General features: G+C 36.7%; 1 protein-coding gene across 1 annotated transcript in view; it reads right to left on the bottom strand.

Annotated features, from left to right (window-relative positions):
* The window catches only part of LOC150079073 (retinoblastoma-like protein 1), a 753,431-nt gene that overhangs the window by 565,072 nt on the left and 163,820 nt on the right, over nucleotides 1–24,539 (bottom strand). Inside the window, exon 4 of the mRNA XM_090383691.1 lies at nucleotides 8,669–8,733. Coding sequence (XP_090239817.1) covers nucleotides 8,669–8,733 — 65 coding nt within the window. The remainder of the gene's footprint in view (nucleotides 1–8,668; nucleotides 8,734–24,539) is intronic.

Consider the following 24,539-nt stretch of genomic DNA (forward strand, 5'->3'; position numbering starts at 1 on the left):
TGATGTCTCCAGAATGCAAACATCTCAGTGACTTTGGAGTTCCTGCCAGTTTTATGAAGAAAGGAGACATTCTTCCAATTGCCTGCTCTCCAATGGAGTATATAATGAGGAATAAAGTTTGTGATTTCAGACATCTTTCTGTCTCTTTACCGAGATGATTTCTGGATCTTCAGTTGTGAGATTAGGTAGGGCCTTCTCTGAAGATCCAAGCAGAGTAGTGAATGGCTTTGGCCTTCTCATTTTTGCTCCTATTAAGCCCTGGGGCAAAGCTTTTCATCCAGAGTTTCTGATTCCACCACATGGAGGTACGAGCAGCGGTGCCAGTGACCAAGCGATACAGTTACTGGTTAGCAAAGTTAGTCACACACACGCACATAATCTAGTTATTATAGTAAAAGCACAATAAGTACTATACAGATGCTGAACATGTATATGAATACAACAGCATGCAGTAGGGCAAAATAACTAATAAAAACTAAAATAGTCCATGCAAGCTTACATGGCCAAACCCTGGAAATAAACATATAATTAGTAATAAAATATAAATATATAATAAATTGATGATTATGTAGTTAACTATTGGTGTAGAGATACATTGAAAGGAACTTTTTCAAGGGCTAACCCTCTCAATATATCCTACCAATAATTAACAGAGCTATCTGTTTCTGATTGCCATCTGCCTGTTTAACAGTGTCCAAATCTTAAACTTAATTATGTTATAATTTAGCAGCAAACAGGCAAGATAATATACCTGTTTGCTACTAAATGCAACTAAAATGTTATCTTGCCTGTTACTTTTCTTCCAAACAGCTGTTTGCCGACCGGGCTAGCCGGGTTAAAGTGCCTGCTTGGCAACCAAAGGTCGCAGGTTCAAATCCCACCTCAGGCTTGGATCAGAGTAGAAAATAGAAAAACCTTGGGAAGTGCAATATGGCCACAGAAGCCGATGCACCAACAACTTAAAAAAAAAAAAAAAAAAAAAACCCCAGCTGTTCACTCTGTACAAATCCGCTCTACCAGGGAATATTGTTCCCACATCTGGGGCTGTGCCCCCAAAACCTCTCTCAGGTGTCTAGATTCAATTCAGAAGAGGACAGTTAGGTTAATTAATGACTCCTCTCTAACAGAGTCTCTCCAATCTGTCTCATAGACATACTGTTTCTGCTGCATGCCTTTCCACAGATACTTCCATGGGCACTGTTCTTCAGAATTGGCTTCTATTATTCCCACTCTCTCTTTCAAAATAGTCCGAACATGTGTCGCTGCCAGACAACATTCATTTACTGTCCAACTTCAAACTCACAGAACCAACTTTTCATCTTCCTCGTTTACTCATTCAACTGCAGTTTTCTGGAACAACCTTCCTTCATAAGTTTGTTTGTTTATTTCGGGATTTATTGGGTGCATCGGCAACTATGACCATAGTGTGCCATATATATGATAATTATGCATGCCATTTCTTCTCAAATAGAGAAAATGGAAAAAAGGAACCAGAAAGTAATTTTTTTTTTTTTAGCTAACTAAAGAAGGTGATATACTTTAATCATCTTGAGAACGTTATATATGCTTGAGACATTTGTTTCATTGTTTAAAAGTGAGGTAAGTGTAGGATCTTTTGTTGTGGCTAAAGTGCAAAGATTCTGGCGTTCTCTTGTATATTTTGTGCATTCAACCAGAATGTGTTTCACTGAGCGCATTGTATTACAGTGATGACATTGAGGGGGGTATCTCTCCTCTTAAAAGATAACCATGAGTGATATTTGTGTGACCTATTCGCAGAAAAGCCAATATTACCAATAATTAACAGAGCTATCTGTTTCTGATTGCCATCTGCCAACTGCTATTAGTTCAGCGGATTGAACTAAAGCTGGAAGGCCATCACTCAAGGTTTGGCTTGATATTTCGAAGTTTATTATTAGGTTGATTTTCAAATGATAACTGCCATTGACACATGCATATTTCCTGGATTATTGGTCGATAGTCTTGATGAGGCACTTTCCACTTGTTCTCGGGTGGTAGGTGAGCTAATTTGGCAGCATTGTCCGCTAGTTCATTTCCAGGAATTGCCATATGTCCTGGGACCCAGCAGAAGTGTGTTTTTTCCAAGTTCTGATAAGGTATGTAAAGAGCTGACTATTCTTTTCACAACTGGGTGGGTGATGTTCATGGTGTTTTTTAGTGCTTAAAGTGGACTTAAAGAATCTGTGAAAATTATGCTGTGGTTAATGTCAGAGGACTCAATATGATTCAGTGCCACCTGAACTGCTATTAGTTCAGCGGAAAATATACTGAACTCACATGATAACTGATAAGTTAATGTGATGTTTGGAAAAACTGCGGCGATTCCAACGTGGACATCATTCTTTGATCCATCAGTATGTACTATGGAAAAGCTGGCAAACTGGTCCACTACTGCATGGTATAGTTGCAAGAGGTTTTCTCGATGCAATGTAGATTTATTCCATTCATGCAGATGTAGTAGTAGTAGTGGCATGTGATGCAAGAAAGCAAATGTATGAGCTTATGCAGCATCAGCCAAAAAAAAAAAAAAACACACCATTCCCTCCAAATGCCTGTCCAGTTCCTCCTTAAATTTATTCAAGCTATCAACTTCCACAACGACAGATAGAAGTTTGTTCCAGCAATTAACCACCTGCTGGCTAAAGGCAATTTCCGCACATCTATTCTACATCTGCCTTTTCTTAATTTGAATTTATGCCCCCTTAGGTTCGTAATCTGAACAAGTGGAAGGATCCCATCAGAATTCAGCGTGCTCAATCCATTCAAGGCCTTATATACCTCAATCAGATCACCGCACAAGTGCCTAGTCTCCAGCCACTGCAATTTGCAGAACTTAAGCCGCTCTTGGTAAGAGGATCCCTTCATTCCCCTCACCAATCTTGTTGCCCTTCTCTGTACCACTCAAGTAAATCTACATCCTTCCTAAAATGAGGTCTCCAGACCTGTACGCAGTACTCAAGGCGTGGTCTGACCATTGCCTTATACAGGGGGATAATCACCTCTTTTTCCCTGTTAGCAAAATTCCTATATATCATTGACAAAACCCCATGACCTGCCCTGGCAGCCTGTCTGCACTGCTCAGAGAACTTCATATCTGACTGCACAATTACTCCCAGGTCTTTTTCATTTTCTACCACCTTAAGTGTAGTGCCACACAGTTGGTACGTTTCTCTGGGGTTATTAGTATTAGTAACGGCCGTATGGTGCAAGAAAGCCTATGGCTTATGCTGCACCTTATTTCTACCCATATGCAGTACTTTGCATTTGTCAAGGTAAAATCTTCAGTTGCCACTTCTTAGCCCATCTGCCCAAATTATCTAGATCCTGTTGCAGTAGCAGACTGCCATTACTGTCATTAACAACCCTGCCAACCTTTGTATCATCTGCAAACTTCGACATTAAGCCTGATATACCTTCATCAATATCATTGATAAATATACAAAACAACAGTGGACCTAACACCGAACCCTGTGGGACTCCACTAATAACATTAGTCCAAGAAGAGCAGCACCCATTGATTACCACCCTCTGTCTTCTCGCACTTAACCATCCTTTTATCCATTGTAGCAACTTACCCTTAATACCATTCTGCTCCAATTTGTACAATAGTCTTCCATGCGCAACAGTGTCAAAAGCTTTCCTGAAATCCAAACATATGATATCAAAATTGTTTTTTGCATCCAGTTCCTTTGTAACCACATCGTAATATCCTATCAAATTTGTCAGACAAGACTTTCCCTTAACAAACCCATGCTGTGTCTGAATTATTGCTCCAGTCTTGTCTAGATGATCCTGCAATGCATCTTTAACCAACGACTCCATTATTTTACCTGGAACAGAAGTTAAACTAACTGGTCTGTAATTACTCGTGTCACCCTTCGATCCCCCTTTGTGAATTGGGGATACATTTGCACATCTCCAGTCCGTGGGAACCTCCCGAGTCCAAGGATGCTCTCATAATTATGGCTAAGGGTTTGCTTAGTTGCCTTGCCGCCTCCTTTAAGATGTAAGTCACATGAGGGTGGAATGATATTCCAAGGAGCAAGAGAGGATGGGAGGCTATGTGCCACATTGTCTAAGGTTAAATTTAGTTCTTCTAAGAGGTGTTTTATTCTCGTACCCAAAGGATGATTAGCATTAGGGCGGTTTAGGTATAACCTGCTATGCTGTGCTGTGATGTAAAAAGTATGGGCCAGTTTGGGTGTTCTGGCATAGATCTAATTTTATAGGCATAATGTAGTATCAGTTGTTGTCGCCTGTCCTTCAAAGTATTTCCTGAAAATTACAGTCTACAGAAGTTCAAGTCTAATGTCAACAAATATCTTCTTTCATCTTCTCAACCTCCAACCCAAGCACGGAACCAAGTACAGTCAGTCCTCGTATAACAACTGTTTACACTACGCGAATTCAATCATACATGATTTATAAATAGGGGAATGATATTGTATATAACACGAACCGAATTCACTTATGCACTATTCGCCTTTGTGTTTACGCAACACGATAGCAATGAAGAGAAGATTCTGAAAATGTATTTATGTTTTTTACATCAGTGAAGGGGAAACACTTTTCACCATAATAACGTTGTTATTGTTTTTAATTTTTAGAAGCATTAGCAACTAAGGCCATATTGCTCTGGGATATGCGGTGGTCATTCCCTGACCTTTCCGCATCCTCCATAATAACGTAAAAACCCACACAATTCCAGCTATCGGTATTATCGCAAATGCAATTAGATCGAGTTTACTACCAGTTTATAACAGATTCCACTAGCAGAAACGCAGCTGGAAATAGTTTTTATTGTTTTATGGTAGTAACTCCTAGAAATGTGCTTTAGTAAAATGTGAGCTAGAGAGGTGTTAGTGTCTCTCCCTTTACGGTGTTGTTTATTCAGTTGCTACACGCGCGCAGCTTTGTTTATGTGTATCAAGCGTGCCTCCTCATTTTGTAATTTTGCTTTATTTCCTAAAAAGGAGTAAAATTCTTAAAAGGAAGCGTTGGTGAAGACACTACAGATTCATAGAGAAAAGGAAAGCAATATAGATAAACAGAGGCAGACTGGGTCAAAAATTCTTACCCAGGAAAATTTGTAGCAGCCTCATAGTAGTGTTTATGGTGAAAATCATACTGGCCCACTGGGATTTCCCTGGTAAGGCTTATGGCCAGTTCGCCTCTGTCGATAGAAAAAAAAAATATGAAATTGTGAAATGCTTTGAGCGAAATGAAAGACCACGTGATATTGCACGTGCTACAGACCTAAATGAGGCAATGCCGAGAATTAGAAAGAATGCAGAGAAAATAAAAAACTTTCATAGCAGGAACAACTCAAAGTGTAATTAAAATCCATTAGATCAAGACACAAAGAATTAGAAGAGATGGAACGTCTGTCATCTGTTTGGATAGAAAATCAAACAAAAAAACAAGTTTGCTTACTATAGAAGCAAAAGCATTAGCAATATTTTATTACGTAATAGTCGTAATAAAATACTTACATATTTTATTACGATTATTTATTCTGTTTGGTAATGTTTTGGTTACAAATGTGTGTTCAATCTTGGGTGGTTGGCACCTAACTCTATTTTTCCCATAGGGCCTGTTATTTATATTGCACGAGGATTTCTAGGAACACAACTATCATGCTATACGAGGACTGACTGTACTATAGGTTCTAATACCTCTCATATTAAAAAAAAAAAAACATGAATGCTGAACTGAAGTCCCCCCCCCCCTCTCTCTCTCTCTCTCTCTCTCTCTCTCTCTCTCTCTCTCTCTCTCTCTCTCTCTCTCTCTCTCTGGTATTTATATGTTTGCAAAAAAAATTCAAACTTTTTTTTTTCTCATTACATTAACATGTATATTAATAACGCTTCATTTTTTGCAATTTTTATTTCATTTCTATAGTACACTTTTCCTACTGGACTGATACAACCCATAACAGCGACAGGACTCCACCCCTACCAAGTTACTGTAGGATTAAGGTAAAAATTTAATTTTTAAAAAAAAAATTATAGCATTAAATTTACAAAATATTTCTGTAATAAAATTTAAAAATATCAGAGAAGTTAAGCAGACAACAAAAATTAAGCTGATATGGAAACTTAAGAATTTAAACTTACAAATCACAAAGAAAATATCATACCAGAATTAATTTTATGAAATCTATTAAATTCAAATAACCATATTACAGAAAATAACTTAACAAAATTATAATAAGAGAAATTAAATATATTAAGCTACTGCTTACAACTCAAATAAAGGCAATGCATGCACCCAACTGAATTATTCATATGATAATTCCTTAATGAAATTATTCTTTGCTAATACCATTAATGAAATTCCACTAATTCATAAATACCACTTAACTGTGTATTTCCAGGCTCTTAATAAAGAGAAAATAATAATTTGATTTTTTTTTTAAATGAAGACTTTAGAATTTAAAATAAGCAATTTATTAGAATAAAGAATATTTTAGAGATTGGAATGCCAGAAGTATATCAAATTCTAACAGTTAGTTGCACAATTCTGTGATAACCAAGAGGAAAGTGGGGAAGGAACCAGTGAAGCTAAAAGAAACAAAGCATCTGGAAATTATGATATCTATTAAATTATATTAAGAGAAGGAGAGAAAGTTTTGCTCCTTCTCTTTAACGAAAATAAGTAATTATTTTCGTTGAAGGCCACCACGTTATTGTAGCTGAAAGTGCCATTTGTTTTGTTACCTATGAATAAAAATACGTAAGCACCACTTAGTTTTTTTTTTTATTTCTAAACTTACTGAACCTTTTTTTTTTTTTTAGTCTCCAGAACAGCATTTTTGATAAGTTCGAAAATCCAAACAAGCCCCAGTCCCAATTAGCTTGGATTATCAAAAAAGTCTTTCAGTGTTTCCTCTAATCATGTTAATGATGTGCTTACATAATTTATTACATTTATAAACAAAAAAAAAAAAAAAAAAACATACTGATTTGTTATTATAATCTACCAAAATTAACATTTATTTTCATTGTTAAGTAAAGCCACTGCTTCATCTTTTTGCCACTACCATTATCAGCACTGAGCATATAAAGCATATAATTTAAGCAAAGTAAATTAATTTAATGCTTTTAATAAACATATTCAAGAACTAAAAAAGTATTGTAGAACATGTTTTTGGCATATTTTTTTACGAGTTATTCTTTTCTGTGGATATACTATGTTTATGGTTATTAAAAGTATATACCAACATTCAGAAATAATGGATTTAAAGGGAAAGCAGCTATATTAAGTACAGAGCTGCCTACAGTTTTGTCGGTAATAAAAGTTTTGGATCATTTTATCTCTGTAAGTCTATAATCTAAAAAACAAAATAGAAGGTAAGCTTTTGGTTTTTCTGAATTAAACTATTGCATTACTGGCCAGAATTTCAAATGTTGCAAATCAACGAATGAATGAATGAATGATTACAGAACTAATCAAAAACAGTAAGCCAAAAGAAAGCAAATAAAGAATCCAGTTTTTAACATGAAAATCTAATCAAAGACAAGTGCCAGAAATGTTTATTTCTGGCACTTAGTTATAATCTGGTGACCATTGTAAATTATTTTCTGAAGTAAAACAAGTTAACATAACATGAATAATGCAACGGGTTTATTTAACTGTAATCTGCACATAAAATAATCTCATACTGTATCTGAAAAACATTCACTAAAGTTTAATTTTTTTTTTTTTTTGTAAGTTTCATTATTAGTTATTTAAGTCAAATTACCAAGTTATAAAAACAATGCTACATTCAATAAGTCAAAACTTTGTGTTTAATATCTATGACACTGAGGCCCTATTTTGTTAACTTTAGAACAATAGTCATATAAATTTTAAAAAAAAATAAATACTTGAATCATTTTCCATTTAAGAGTGCAGTCACTTACAGAGAACCCCCATGCAAATGGATGTTGATCTCTTCTTTCAAGTTTCACAATATTAGTTCCTTTTGGTTGAAGAGGACAACAGCTGATCTGTTTTATACTGGAATCAAGGTGTAAGAGAGGTAAATCTGGAATTTGCTTATGCTGACACATACACCACACCAAAACAAACAATCCTAATACATGAATCTTTAACATTAATAGTATTTTATAATATAACACTTGAAAGAAAATAAATTTATTCATATGTTTTCTATTTGTTTAACCTAAAAATATGGTTTCTGTATTTTCAATGTAATACAATGCAATTCTTTTTTTTTTTCAATAGAAATGTTCCTTCAATATATGTTTACAAGATATGCCTAATATACATATCTCATAAACCAACATCTTTATTCCTTATTTAACACATATGAAAATACTAACATATTGTATTCTACTGGTGTTAAACATCAGACAACAATTTACAACAGTGCTTATATCTCTCAAAGGATTACCAAAAATGCTTCATGAAAGGAATAAATCTGCAAGTCTAAAAAATGAATTTTAAACTGGAGGACAACAGTCACCCATGTAACTAATGGAGCTATAAAAAAACTAGGTGACTAATACTGAAGGGTAAAGTCTATCTTAACAAAATTATGTGATCTGTACTTTTCTTTCTCCTCCAGTATAAATTTAACACATCAGAGAGCTTATAGTGCTATTATAAAAATGGATTAGTGTCATAAAACTACTTCACTAACCTTTAACATGAACAAATAAGGTCCAACAGAATGAGAACACTTCTGCTGGTGTACAAGGAAGTCTTCTGAAAAACAAAAATCAATATAAAGCCCATTAATAAATGTAATTGTATATTAATAACTGATATGGAAGAAAATTCCAGTTCTAGAACTAATATATTACAAATAAAGTAGGTTAATGCAGTATAACTATGTCAATTAGCACATCTACTTTTCAGCAAATAATCTGAATATGATTAACACAAACAAATGGAAAGGAAAGTTGTGTAATAAACCTATGCTGTAAAAAATCATTAGCCCTTTTGAGATTGCTTTAAAAAAAATCACCGCAGAAGGCACACTCTTACAGAATTTACCAGTTCGGTTCCTTTAGACACGAGGCATGAAATAATTAAAAACAGGACTCTAATTTTATTCGAACTTTTACGATATAATGTATAATAGCATCAAAATTAAAAGTTAATCTAATTTCAGACTTTCTAGAGGTTGCTACATGGCATCATATCACCAAGTCACTATGGCATATTCACCCACTTTGCATCCTTCAGACTTTCCAGAGGTTGCTATTTTGCAATCATATCACCATGTCAATGTGGCATATCAACCCACTGTATTCCCCAAGCCATACAGCTTTTTCAGGAATATTCAGAAACTGAACAGCTTTCACAAAAATTATGCAGTACCTTACTGCAAATTTAAAAATGAATATAGGTTATGTATACAGGATTTAGGGCTAAAAACATCAGACTGCAAGAAGAGTTTGTCATATAAGTAAGTGCAATATCATTATTTCTATATACAGTAAACAAACTGATGTTATACAGTGTCATCAATACAAAACATCTCATATTGTGAATTCCTTCACAATGAGTTGCCTATCTCATTATACCTTGAATAAGTAATGCTTTCCTGGTACAGAAGCCAACTGTTATTTATTCTCAGTGAATACCACAACGGAGACAGCTGTTGCAGGGCTATTCGGCCCCCTCATTGGTGAGCACGTAGGTAACCCAGTGGTATAAGAATGGACAATCCAGATAGTTATTAAATTCCAATGTGAGAGATGCCAAGTAGAGTGTAGTTTGATACATATAGGATTTGGGGCTAAAATGCCTCAGACTGAGAGAAGAATTTACTGTCACACTTAATGATAAAATTCAGTTCCATTCAGAAATTTACATGTTTATTGAATATGGTAATACCTTCAGTAAATAAAAAGAATCATCATTAATCAAATTATCATACCAGTATATAAAATTTAAAAAAAAATAAATAAATGTCAGCCAACTGTGATTTTAATGGACAGTAAGCAGAGTAGGGGCTTAGAGGGAAACAGGCATTCTGTGTGTTATCAGACACTCAAGTCTAAAACACTGATGGATCCAATATCTTTCTATTTTAGAAGATTTAGGAGAAGTCCAGCTGGCTTACCACCCTAAAATCCACTCACGCACACCTTCTCGTTCATAAGCCCTGTTATGTCACTTTGGTGGCAAAGAACATGTAGACTGGTTCTCTTCAAGACACCTGGTCAGCGAGATCAGGAAAAGACTAAACCCTGTAGCACTTTATGACAAAACGCAACACAAATGGCCCTCAGTCCCCACCAGTTCTCACTCTCCCTCTTATGGCAGTGAGAGGATCAGAATGGAAGCAGAGGGTGCTAAGAATCTCTGGGTACAACCAGGCTACCATGCACAGAAACTGAACTTGGCCTGTTACAATGATCGCTCGTTAGTGAAGAGAGGATATTAGAGCTGGGAAAGGAATTAAAAAATGTGAATTGGAATATCATCAGCTTGACTGAAACAAGAAGAAATGAATCATATATAAGTTCATCAAGTGGAAATCTCCTGTACACCAATGGAAACAGTGAAAAGGCGAAGGTGGAGTTGGCTTTTTAGTCCATAAAGATATAAAAAAAATTCTGGAATTCAAAAGTATATCACCAAGGGTGTTAAGATTACTACTCAGGATTTCTAAGAGATAAAAACTAACGGTTTTAAAGATATATGCACCAACATCAAGCCATGATGATGAAGAGGCTGAAGAAATGTACACTGAAACTGAGACTTCTAGATGAACAGAAAACTCACTACACCATCATTATGGGAGAATTCAATGCTACTGTTGGAAAGGGGCAAGACAGGACAAAAAAGAAAACTACAGGAAATTTTGGAATTGGTGTAAAAGAAATGAAGAGGTGAAAAGCATGTGGTTATAGAATCTCAAGGAATGTCAGTAATGAACACTTTTTTCAAAAAAAGGGTGAACAGAAAGTGGACATGGAAGAAACCAAATGGATTAACAACTACTGATATTAATTTCATCCCCACTAACAGAAGGTATATTGTGAATGATGTTACTGTCCTGAACAAGGTAAATGTTGGAAGTGATCACAGAATGGTAAAATGCACTTTGATATAGGTGCACGAAAAGAAAGGAAAAAACTGACTTGAGTAAATAATACAAAGGTCTTTAAGATAACAGAAGAGGAGAAAAAGCAGTATGTACTGGAACTTAAGAACAAATTTAAGCTCCACAGACCTTTCAAGACCAAGATATCGATGAGGAATACAACAACTGAAAGTGATAAAGCCCAAGAAACTTATAGGTAAAACTAAATCCAAAGAAGAAAAAATTAGTCAATAAACACTGGTCACGATGAACCGAAGAGGACAAATGAACATAAACACTGACAAGGACAAAATGGAGTATACCGAGTTATGCAAAGCCATTATAAAGATACGAAGACAGGATATAAGAAGATTTAACACAAGGAAAGTAGAACAAGCATTCAGATTCAGTATTATGGTAGAAGAACATGTTACTGAATATACCACCATGATACTGAATCTGAAGAAAGCAATAGTGTACTTATAAATAGCAGAAGACTACTAAAAAGTATTATTTAAGGAGCAAAGGAATGATGCCAGCAGTGGGGAAGATGGATCACAAATTAGCAACACATACAACATACTTGATATCCTTTCCGATGAGGTAGAATGTGCACTGAAAAAAATGAAGAATCAAAAAGCCCTGGATGAAGATGAAGTTACTGCACAGTTGTTAAAATTAGGAGGAGGATTCATGACACATAAACTGGCAAAACTCTTCACAATATAAATTAGGAAAGGCATGACACCTAAGGAGTGGAATAATGCAATCATAATTTTGTGTATAAGAAAGGAGACAAATCAGAAATTGGAAATAATAGCCCAATTAGCTTGTTGTCACACATCTACAAGCTGTTCACAAGGGTCATCACAAACAGATTAGAAAGAATATTTGATGAGAATCAACAAAAAGAGCAAGCTGGCTTTAGGAGAGGATCCTCAACTATGGAACACCTTCACGTAATATCACAGCTAATGGAGAAAGCAAATGAATATAAGACACCAGGAAGTTATGCCTGGCATTTGTGGATTATGAAAAGGCATTTGGCTCCATACATAATAATGCAATATTTCGGGCACTGAAAAGGCAGGGCATAGACACCCCATACGTTACGATTTTGAAGAAAATATATGAGAATGCTACCTCCTTCATTAGACTAGACAAAGACAGTAGCATTTTTAAAATTGAGAATGGAGTTCGACAAGGGGACACAATATCTCTGAAGTTGTTTACTGGTCACAGAAAGGAGTCAATGTGAATGGAGAACCTAAACCATTTACAATTTGCAGATGACATTGTGATTATAAGCCACAATCCCAAAGAATTAGAGGAAAACCTTAATCAGTTATGCAGAGTTAGTAAGAATTTTGGACTAAAGAGAATAATGGCTAAAACAAAAGTAATGATTAGTATTAGTAATGGTCGCATGGTGCAAGAAAGCTTATGGCTTATGCTGCACCAGCCAAAAAAAAAAAAAAAAAAAAAAAAAAATCAGAACAAAACAATGATAAAAACAAAAAAATAAAAATAATAAAAATAAATAAATAATAATATTTAATAAAAAATAAGGAAATTAAACCTATCATCCTATGCGCTTCCCTTACCCGAAAGTACTATCCAGATGATCTTTGAATTTCCCCAGACTGTCGGCCTCTACCACCCACGAAGGCAACTTATTCCAGTAATTTATAACTCGCTGGCTAAAATAAAACTTCCTGCAGTCCAATCTAAACATATCCCCCCGTAACTTGAATTTGTCCCGTAGTTCTAGCATCATTTATAATATTGAAAATTTCGCCCTCGTTCATTTTACTGATGCCTCTCAGAGCCTTAAACACCTCAATCAAATCTCCTCTAAGGTGTCTAGTTTCCAAACTCTGTAACCCACATATTTGAAGTCTTTCTTCATAAGGATGCCCTTTTACCGATCTCACCAGGCGAGTTACCCGTCTTTGCACCCTTTCAAGAAGCTCAATGTCTTTCTTTAGGTGCGGTCTCCATACTTGAACACAGTATTCCAAGTGTGGTCTAACATAAGCCTTATATAATGGGATTATCACGTCCCTATCTCTACTTGCAAAAGTTCGATAGATCATCGATAGGACACCATGGGCCTTCCTTGCAACCTGTTTACAACGCTCAGAGAATTTCATGTCTGATCGTATCGTAACACCCAAGTCCCTTTCCTCCAGTACTGGGTTTAGTTGAACTCCACCAAGTGAATAAGCTATTTTGGGATTACTGTTTCCCAGGTGTAATACCTTACACTTTGTTGGATTAAAGCGTAGCTGCCATTTTTCTGACTATTCCTGAAAGCTATCTAGGTCACTCTGAAGAAGCTCAGCTTGACAGTGATCATTAACTACTCTACCAATTTTAACATCATGCCCTCTATCCCTTCATCAATGTCGTTTATGAAAATTAAAACAACAGTGATCCTTGGGGAACCTCACTTCTTACATCAACCCAATCTGAGGAATAGCCATTTATCACAACCCTCTGCCTCCTGCCCTGAAGCCATCCTTCTATCCATCTAACGATTTTCCCAGTGATTCCAACCTGTTCCAGATTATAAAGCAACCACTCATGTAGGACTGAGTCAAAAGCTTTGCTGAAATCTAAATAAACAATGTCGAAATTATTCCCTAAATCCAGCTCATGAGTGACCCTTTCGAAATAGCGAACCAGATTTGTTAAACATGATTTTCCCTTTACAAAACCATGCTGAGTATCCTTGAGAATTTTAATTCGATCCAAATGATCCTAAATTCCACCCTTGATCATTGCCTCCATGATTTTCCCTACTACTGAGGTCAGACTGACAGGTCGATAATTTCCAACTTCACTTTTAGAGCCACCCTTATGTATGGGAGATACATTTGCACTTTTCCAATCCAAGGGAATCTCCCCAGAGTCAAGTGATGCTCGTATAATTAGCCTCAATGGTTCAATGCACTCGCTTGCCGCCTCCCTTAAGATTATAGGGTATATTCCATCAACTCCAGGAGCCTTACTGGTCTGTAGGCTCGAAGGTTTTTTCATTAAATAATCGTGCGAAATTTCAATATCATTAATTACATATTTTTTAACTTGCCTCCCACAATTTCCCATTGCCACAAAATGTTTTTCATTTGTAAATATTGTTGCAAAATAACTGTTGAGTTCATCTGCAATGGCAGCTGATGTATTTAATACTATCCCCTTTCCCTTACTTAAAGGTCCGATCTGGTTTGTCCTGCTCTTCTTGGCATTTATATATGTGAAGAATTCCTTATCTCCCCCCCCCCCTCTCTTTGCTCTGTTTGCTAGTGTTTTCTCATAAACTGCCTTTGCCTGTCGAACCTTTTTGTGGCTCTATGACACATCACCTTGTAGCTGTTATAGGCTTCAGTACATTTTATTGCTCTGTAACCTTTCCATGCCACCTTTTTCTGCTCAAGTAATGTGGAAACTTCACTATTCATCCAACTTGGAACCCTCCTCGTGGAGTATTTTTTTTAATGGTATATACGCATTCAAGGCATCTGTGATTAATGTTTTAAAAGCGTACCACAGTTCAAATGTATTCATTTTCTGCATGATATCTACCCAGTTAATAGAGGTCATATAGTACCTTAAAGCATCGTAATTTCCTTTTCTGAAATTAAATCCCTGGTTACTCTACTGTCAGCCCTGTTATGTCATCTGATTCATGTGTGATGATGAGGTTTAGGATATTCTTTTCTCTAGTACTTTCCCTGACATGTTGATACAAATAACAGTCATCTAGTTGATTTAAAAATTTTGCTCACCATGTTGAGTTTCCTTCCCATTTACTCCAATCAATTAGAGGCAAATTGAAATCACCCATTTAAGGCATTGACGCTTACTTGCCCATTCCATTTGCTTGTAGAGGCTTTTGTCATAATCCTCACAGTCACCTGGTCTGTAGATTCCTCCTACTCGCATTATACCTTTGTTTCCAACTATCTCACACCATACAGACTCTATACTAGCATGTGAAATGTCTGAATCCGGGAAAACTATTGTTGCACTCAGGCTGCTTCTGATAAGAAGCATTACCCCACCACCTCTTCTATCTACCCTATCCTTCCTAAATACATTATACAAGCCATACTTAAACTTGTCATCCCCAATTTCCGGGTGGCACCACGTCTCTGTAAGCCCTATTACGTCCGCGTTACTTGTTTTAACCAACAGTTCGAATTCGCTCATTTTATTGACGACACTTCTAACTTTACTGTATAAACAATTAAGATTTACTGTTCTTGTATATTTAACAACCGTAACACAACCCTTGAAGTTTTTAGGCTCTCTTTCCTGGTATTAGCTACCCGCTCACGTCAAACGTTTCTGCCCCCAGAACATCTAGATAATACATCCAGTTGGGGTAACAGATAAGAACTCTTGAGGTATGTGCAAGAGTTACTTTGACCAATATTATCAGATAAACGCGTGTCAGTATTACCCACATCCCCCCCTAACTAGCAGTTTCCCTGAACCTTTAAGGTATCCTCAATAATACCAGCAAAAACTTTTGCACCACCTTTGTTTAAGTGTATCCCGTCTCTACAAAACAAATTCCTTCTACATACAAGTGTGGGCCATGCTGACAGAAATTTCCCCCTAAAGCCTTGCAGATTCCTTCAAGTCCTGATTTAATCCACAAGGCTCTTAACATATAATCCCTCCTATCTTGTCTGGGCAGAATTGCAGACACATAGACATTGTGTGGCCTAGCTCGCGGCATTTCCTCAGCATGGTCCTGTATTTTTCCAACTAATCGTCAGATCATGTACGTTTAATATCATTAATCCCCACATGAATAATAATATTCTCTTTACCCCCTTTAAAATCTGACAATCTGTTGGTGACATCATCAATAGCTGCTCCCGGCAGACATACCCTGATTCTACTCCACCTATCCTTATTACAAAAAATATTCCCCATTTCCCTGACAATGGAGTCTCCTAATAAAACAATGTCCTTTTTAACCAGAGTAGTTTGCACTTGGTTTTTCTGTTTTGAGGCTCGAATCGGGTGTGCATCACTTCGTAGATTGCTGGAGTCTTGAGTCCCTGACGAGCTCCCAGATGCATTATTCTGGAGTGCAAGCACCCGTTTTTTCAGGGACTCAAATTGTTCCATCAGTGCACTAAATTGTAATTTAAGATCGGTGCACTCCTTACATCGATAACAAAGAACATAATCCCCAGGTGAGGTAGGATTAGTCACCGGGTCGACCTTGGAAAACATTCCACAGGTTCCACAACAGATTAAATCATTACTCCGACCGTAAATCGCCATCGGCTATTTCCGTGTGAGTCACGATACCCTGTGACGTGTTTAAGGCAGATCTCGTAACTACCATTATAAAATTAAATAAATATCAATGAAAGTTAACTTTACACAATTATATCTATAATATTATTAAAATCAAACTGTTACAGGAAAACCTATAACAAAATAATCCAACAATATCTAAATAAATCAAATATTTAAAAGCACTATCCAAAAGTAAACCACTTAACTGAGGAGCCCTGACTAAGCGCGTCCGCTCACCTCGAATGCCAACACTGAACTGGATGATGAACAAGCATGCCACAGAAATGGATATAATCATTGCAGGAGCAGAAATTGAAAGGGTGAATTTATATACAGTAAACCCCCACTATTCGCGGTATCTGTATTCGCGGTTTCGCGTATTCGCGATCGCCGATTTAATATAAAATGAAACCTTTAAAAAATGTGAATTTTAAAGCGCCGTGAATATTTTCCGCCATAAAAAACATGGGCGTGGCTAAAATTATCTTTCCCGGTCAAAACAGCGCTCAGTGGGGGGGGGGGAGGTTGACAAAATCGTGAGAGTGGATGTTTCTCGCTAATCCTTGTTCAGTATGTGTTATGCGTTTGTCATGGAAGGTTTCGTCGTTTGCTTTTAATTTATATGTTTATAAATTGAATAAATTTATCAATTTATAAATTGATATGCTTACAAAAGTGATAAATCTACCATTTTGCTGGGTAAAACAGACTTTTTCGAGTGTGTTAACGGAAGAAAGTGACTTTATTGTGGACAAGTTCTTTCTAACCCCTACAAAAATATGGCTACGAATAAAAAGAGAAATGTGAAAATATCAAAGAAGTTAATGATATTAGCGAATAAAATTGAGTTATTAGACAAAATTTCTAATGGTGAAAGTGTCTCCTCAGTGGCAAAACATTATAAAATCAATGAGTCAACGGTACGATCAATCAAGAAATCGGAAGAAAAAATCCACCGTAGTTTCCGTGAAAACGCGCTAATTGCTTCAAAAATTTGCTTTGTAACTCGTGATGTTAAATTAGAAAAAAATGGAAAAGCTTTAAATCTGTGGATAGAAGACCAAACTCAAAATGAAATTCTGTTAAGTTCACTCATTCGTGAAAAAGCAAAACTCCTTTATCAACACTTTAGCGAAACTGGTGATAGCACTGGCGAGATAAGTTTTTTAGTTAGCAAAGGCGCTGGTTTGAAATTTCTAATAAATATTACATTTAATATTAAATTGTTTCATATTTTCATTTCGATGCCATATGCTTGCATTTCACTATGTACTGTCTATGTACATAGTCATATTATAAAGGTACATATAATACATATATAGACAAAATTTTAGACTAGTTTTTCTTATATATTTCATACTTTGGAACGGAACCCCTTTCTTGGACAAGTCTTAGCTGAAACAATGATAAATTGTGGAAGTCAAGAGGAAGATAAATTTTGGATGGTAGAACTCAGAAAATATAGTCACATACTGAGGAGCAATATCCCAATTTATCTAAAACGTAAAATAATGAACCAACGTATACTCCCCACCATGACTTGTGGAAGTGAAACTTGGGCACTCACCAAAAGAATGGAAGAGAAGCTGAAAGCTACACAGCAAAGAATGGAACGAATTATATTAGGAATTAGACTGTTAGATAAGAAGAGAAACATGGATTAGGAAGCAAACACAAATAAAGGACATTCTTACCAAACCCAAAGAACTGAAATGGTCTTGGGCAGGACACATAGCTCGAAGACATGTTGACAGATGGACTAATAAAATAACAGAATGATACCCAAAAGAAAGCCTGGAAGACAACAATGGAGATGGACAGATGAAATTCAAGAGTTCATAGGTAGTGAATGGATGCCATTGCACAAAACAGAAGGAAATGGAGAGTTGCTAGAGAGGCCTTCACTCTGGAGCGGATTGAAAACGGCTGATGACGAAGCCATGTAACACTAGTAGTTCTCTCTGGGGAACACATAATGGCAAAACTAACTTGCTGTTGTATTTAGATTTTATATATTATCACGATATTTTCAGATTTTATATCATTCATTTCTTAACTTGGCTCAGCAAAAGAGTAATGAATAAAAGAGAAAAATTCCTAAAACGGCTTCATGGTTAATATCTTCCATAAATAGCACAAAAAAATTGATTAAATTCCAGTTTTTATTGATCTCTGTACGTACACACACACACACACACACACACACACACACACAGAGAGCTCTTGCCTGCTCTACAGGACCATCAAACTTGTCACTGGTTCATACCAGCTTACAAAGACATGATTAGCAAGGATAATTGGACTACATTACAAAATTCACAGAATGATAAATTCAATGAACTTCATAACAGTCTCAGAACTCAAAGTATTAGATGAATAAAATGCCACTGCTTTTCATAAAACAAAAAATAATATCTCAAAATACGCACTTGCTCGCTCACGCTCTCTCTCTCACACCCATTCATTGCCATTCTCCCTCAAATTGACTTGAAGCTGCATGGCATTGAATCGGGAAATCATGTACAGGTCGACCGTCACTAATCCGGCAGCTTTGGGACCTGTGGGATTAGTGAGTTAGCCGGATGGTTATATGCTAAAATAACCACAGGTGGTTATTCTAGCATATACACTTTACCCAACAGTTAACCATCTCATCCTACCTTTAACACGTTGACTGGCAAGCTAGTTTAAGAAAAAAAATTCTAGAAGGACCAAAAAATATTTAGCAAATAATTTGATTAGTAATTCTAAAATAAACATTGTAATGTCAGTGTTGTCATTTTTTCCCTTAAAATATCAAACAAAAAGAGCTTTTTATGTCGCATATATGTGGCCGACATGGCCCAGTAGGTTACTTTTTCTTGAGAAGCCGTGTCAGCCACATACGTGTGACACTATTATGGCATACATATGAAGGTTGTTTGTGATTAGTTTATTGCGAGTGCTGCAATAAAACTAACTGATAAAATAAACTCTCTTTTGTCACAATAAGTTTGTGTTAGAGATTTTATGAAAACAAGTTCATTAGTGCACTGTATTATCCATCATATTGTGTTGTGTTTTTCCATAAGTTTATATAAGTGTGTTCTAAAAAAAAAAAGAATGGCTAAAAGAAAATTACCTAAAATAAGAGGAACTGAGAGAAATTGCTGGAATTTACAACTAAGCAGAGTTAAACTTCTTACATACACACTGCTGTCGAGTTTTTTCAGAAGTTCAACTTTATCTGTTATAGACAATGTATGGTGTTTGCGATTTACACCACGAGAGGCGACTTCCTTTATGCATTGGAACCATGACTGGGACTAAATGTGAGCAGATTATAATAATAAATGCAGAAAAACAAGTAGAAATGGCTTGCCAGTGTTTACGAGTTCGTGCCAACAGCTGAATCTGCAACCAACGCCACCAAAACAGTAGTGGCAGGTCGGTGCACCGATCCGGGAAATTTGAAATTACATTCGCGGAAATTATGTCCGAATTAGTGGTGGAACCAGATTAGTGATGGTTGACCTGTATTTTGTGTTGTTATTAATCAGTGTATTTCTTTTTCCTGCAGTGTAAACAAAATAGAAAGAGAGAGGATCTTTATTGTTTGTATATTAATATATAAACAGTATATAGCCAATTAAACCTTTAGGGTTTTAAGACTGGAAATTTTAAAGAAAATTTAAAATTGACAAACATTTATTGAAAAAAAAAAAATTTCTCATTTTTTATGGGATGCACAGGTACTGGTACCAAGTGCATGAAGTGGTTGCTTATGTCCTGTTACCATTATTATTATTGCTACTGTAGTTCAAGGACTCTCTTACTGTACTACAGGTATTCAAGATCATGGCTTTCTGGAGATCCATGTAAGTGTTCTCTGGGCGGCCTATTGTTGCTAGGTTCATATTGAGGCTCTTTGGCATCATGCCGATGCTTGACCCAATGATCGGAATGGTCATTACTTGTACCATATACCCCATATCTTTGACTTCCTGTCTCGGGTCTGAGTGCTTCCTGATCTTTTCCTCATATGATTTATGGAGGTTACTAGTGTTGGGCTCAGCTATGTCGATCGGGTAGGTAGCTACTTCCTTCTTGTCAATGAGGATTATGTCTGGTCTGCTGTGCAGGGCCATCTTGTCTGTTATGATAGCACAGTCCCAATAGAGGGATTGTGCTATCATAATAGCACAGTCCCTCTATATGATAGCACAGTCCCTTGCTTATTATAAGTATAAGCCTGAGGCTTATACTTGTAATAAGCTAAACTTTATTTGATAAGATGGTATTTTTGTGGAAGCTTCTGATGTATCATCCTGGCCACGTGGTCATGTTTGTGAGTGTACTCCGTCTGGTCAATCACACTGCATCCTGCAGTGACATGCTGGATTGTTTCTGGAGACAGGTTGCTTCATCAACGTAAATCATCTGTTACTCTGGGGTCCTTGGCGAGGTATTTCCTGTAGTTCCTGATGTTGATTACCTGCTCTTGGATGGCAAGCATTAATCCTTCAGTCTTGGAGAAGAGCCTTTCATTAGTGAGCCAAGCGTTGGAAGCATTCTTATCTGTGTAGTTTTGATGGAAGTCATTGTAGCATCTGCCATGGAGTATCTTCTTCACAAATCTTTTTTTGGTTTTTTTCTGTGTGTGTGTGTATTGTTCCCTTGTTGAGATTGAGCATTGCGTGCCATTTGTCTATCTTTCTGGCTTAGTAGATTGGGGGTGTGTTTTCCTGGAAGTAATCCCACAGGTTCTTAATCGCCTTCTCATGTTCAAGAAGGTCAGCTCACAGAACAGTGAATAGCAGACCAGAGAAGGACCATCATCACAAAGACTCTTAAAGATATTGAAGCCAATATGGGGGGGGGGAGACCTACAAATAAGTGGGGATATTACAGTCTCAGCAGTTTGAGCACAAAGAGATCTAGGCCTGCCTGACCGAAAAATACCATCAGAGCACTTAGAATCCTGCTGAAAGCAAAGCTGAATGAAGGGAACATAGTTATTAGGTTCACATTACGATATTTTAACGATACAATGGTGTCTCTGGAACTGATTAATATCGTAAAGCGGGGTACGCTGTATTGTATAGCTACCGAGTGGTTTGGAATGCAGTATTTATGAATGTTTAACATTCATTTTTTGCAATTAATGTTCATATTTTCGATTTTGTTGATACTTGATATGCGGAGGGGACTCGTAAACCCGGGAACTCATAAAGCGAGAGCTGCCTGTAATGACTATCCCAATCACAGTGTCAACCACCAGCATATTTCCCCAAAACAAGAACCTGGCAGAAAAATGCTTCTCAGAGAATACCTACAAGGAAATCCACAAAGTCTCAATCTTGACCACCTGTAGGATGGTCAGAGAGTTCCTCAACCAACAGTAACAGTAGGACATAACAACCACCTTGTGCACTTGGTACCAGTATCCATCACAGTATGGAAATCCCCCCCCCCATTAGGGAGAATTTATAATAATAATAATAAATAGTAAATAATGATAAGAAAATTATAATAAATACATCCATAATAAATATATTCATACTTGGGGAAATTAAGGTGCAACCTATATGTTTCCCTCCACCTATAGGAGGAGGGAAACACATAAGTTGTCTATTTCCTTTTCTCCTATTAATTATTATTATGGCACCATGTGGCCATTGCTAATACATTATGATGAGGTATGTACAGTATACAATGAGAAGACAAAGCAGTTGGTAAAACTAAGAGCGATTACTGCTTATTCTAATCACAACATTTGAAACAGTTTTAAATAATCATTCTTCTCTGCATAACTTGCTATCCATTTGAGGCATATAAAGCCTTGAATAGTTTGAGCATGCTCAATGCTGATGGAATTCTTCCTCTTGCTCAGAATAATCGCCTGAGAGGGCATAAATTGAAATTGAGGAAAGACAGTTGCAGAATAGATGAGCGGAAGTTAGTCTTTAGCCAGCGGGTGGTTGATTGCTGAAACAAACTTCCATCTGTTGTTGTAGAAGTTGTTAGCTTAAATAGATTCAAGGCAGAACTAGACAAACATTTGGAGTGGGTGGATGGGTGAAATGAGAAGGGGGCGTGTGTGATTTTTTTTTTTTTTTTGGCTGATGCTATGTAAGCTTGCTTTCTTGCATCATGTGCCCTTGCTAATGCTAATCTGTGAAGCAGTATGTCTTATGGGTGTTTTCTTTTGGAGTTCTGTAATCATATGCTTGGCAAGTTCTGCCACTAATGGAGCAGAGTGGCTGCAGTTAGCCAACTGAATCAGTATGACGGTAAAGCCTGATGGTGGAAAAATTCATTAAACAATCTTCATTCCGTATGTCCAGTCACTGAAAAATTTTATGAGGATAGCATTGAACACTTGCACACTATCAAAAATTTATGTTAGAAACCAGTTATGAGAGAAGCAAAGCTTAGGAGCAGCTCTAAGAGCAGCAGACCGGATCCACTAGTTGCAAGAGTCCCAAAAGGAGGATGAAGAAATAAAGCTGACGAGGAGCTTGACTGTTGGTAACCTTTTCACCTGAAGAAGTTTGGCACCCTCTGTTTGGACAGAGTGTGAGCCATAAAAATTGTTCTCAGTTGAAATGGGAACATTTGAGGAGCGAGAATTCTGCTGTGAAGAGGGGTTTTTCTGTAGGATCAGCTGATGCTTAGATTTCAGCTGCATATGTATATGACTGGAGTTCAGTAATCATTCAAGAACATCATTGCAATTGTAAACAACTACAATGATATTCTCGATTGTTATTTATTTGTTACATGTACATTGCAGATGTTGTTTAGCCACTCAATGGAGTTGTGTGGCACAAATGAGCAGCAATTCTAGGTGATGACTGAACTTAGGGCCAAGAACTACCCAAGTCCAAGGGTATGCTTTCTAAAAACAGAAGTCAGGTCGCCATGCAAGGCTGACTTGATAATTATAGGATGATGTTTTATTAAGAATACTAAACTTTCAGATTTTTTGGGGTTAATTTTGAGTCCGAATTGTTTGAGATATCTCACAAGGTCAGATATTGTTGTTTATTCCAGAAATTACAACAGGGCTATTATTTGATATTATCAGTGTAAGCTAGTGCAACAAGATCTAAAAAAATTAAGCAGATATGCTGAGAAATGACAGTTCAAGTTTAACAATAACAAGTGCAAGGTGCTGCAAATGAGAAGCAGTAATCCCAAATTAACGAACCAATTGTGTGGTACTACACCCAGGGTAGTAGAAAATGAAAAAGACCAGTGGTTAACTCACTCAAGCAACTTTACATCCTTCCTAAAATGAGGCCTCCAGCCCTGTACTCAACGTGTGGACTGACCATTGCCTTATACAAAGGAATAATCACTTCCTTTTCCCTACTAGCAAAATTCCTGAATATCACTGACAATACCAAATGACCTGCTCTGGCAGCCTGTCTGTACTGCTCAGAAAACTTCATATCTGACTGCACATTTCTCCCCAGGTCTTTTTCGTTTTCTGCCACCCTGAGGGTAGTACCACACAGTTTGTACATTTCTCTAGGGTTACTTCTACCCATATGTAGTACTTTGCATTTGTCAATGTTAAACTTCAGTTACCACTTCTCAACTCATCTGCCCAACTTTTCTAGATCCTGTTGCAGTAGCACACTGCCATTAACAACCATGCCAACTTTGTATCATCTGCAAACTTGGATGATGAAGCAAGCTTAAATAAATTTAAGGAAGTCAGGGTAGTTAACTATATAAGAACAATAAGTCTTAAGTGTTTATACAGTAATGTCAGAAATGTCGATAAAATCAGTGAATTCGAACTGCTGGTTAGAAAGTAATGCTGACATAATAGGGCTTACGGAAAGGTGGTGCCACCCGGAAATAGCGGATGAGTTTCAGTACGGTATGAACAATGCATTTAAGAAGGATAGGGCAGACAGAAGGGAGTGATGGGATCATGCTTCTAATCAAGAGCAGCCTGAGCACAATGAATACTTTCCTAAATTCAGATGTTTCACATGATAGTATACAATCTGTATGGTATGAAATAGTTAGAAGCAAAAGGTATAGAGAGTGGGAGTAATCTACAGGACAGGTGATTGTGAAGATTATGATGAGAGCCTGTACATGAAATGAAATTGGAAAGTAAGCATGGATATCTTATTATGGGTGATTTTAA

Source organism: Mastigoproctus giganteus, chromosome 10 (genome assembly GCF_048544385.1).
Source record: "Mastigoproctus giganteus isolate SK-2022 chromosome 10, ASM4854438v1, whole genome shotgun sequence".
Taxonomy (NCBI): Eukaryota; Metazoa; Arthropoda; class Arachnida; order Uropygi; family Thelyphonidae; genus Mastigoproctus; species Mastigoproctus giganteus.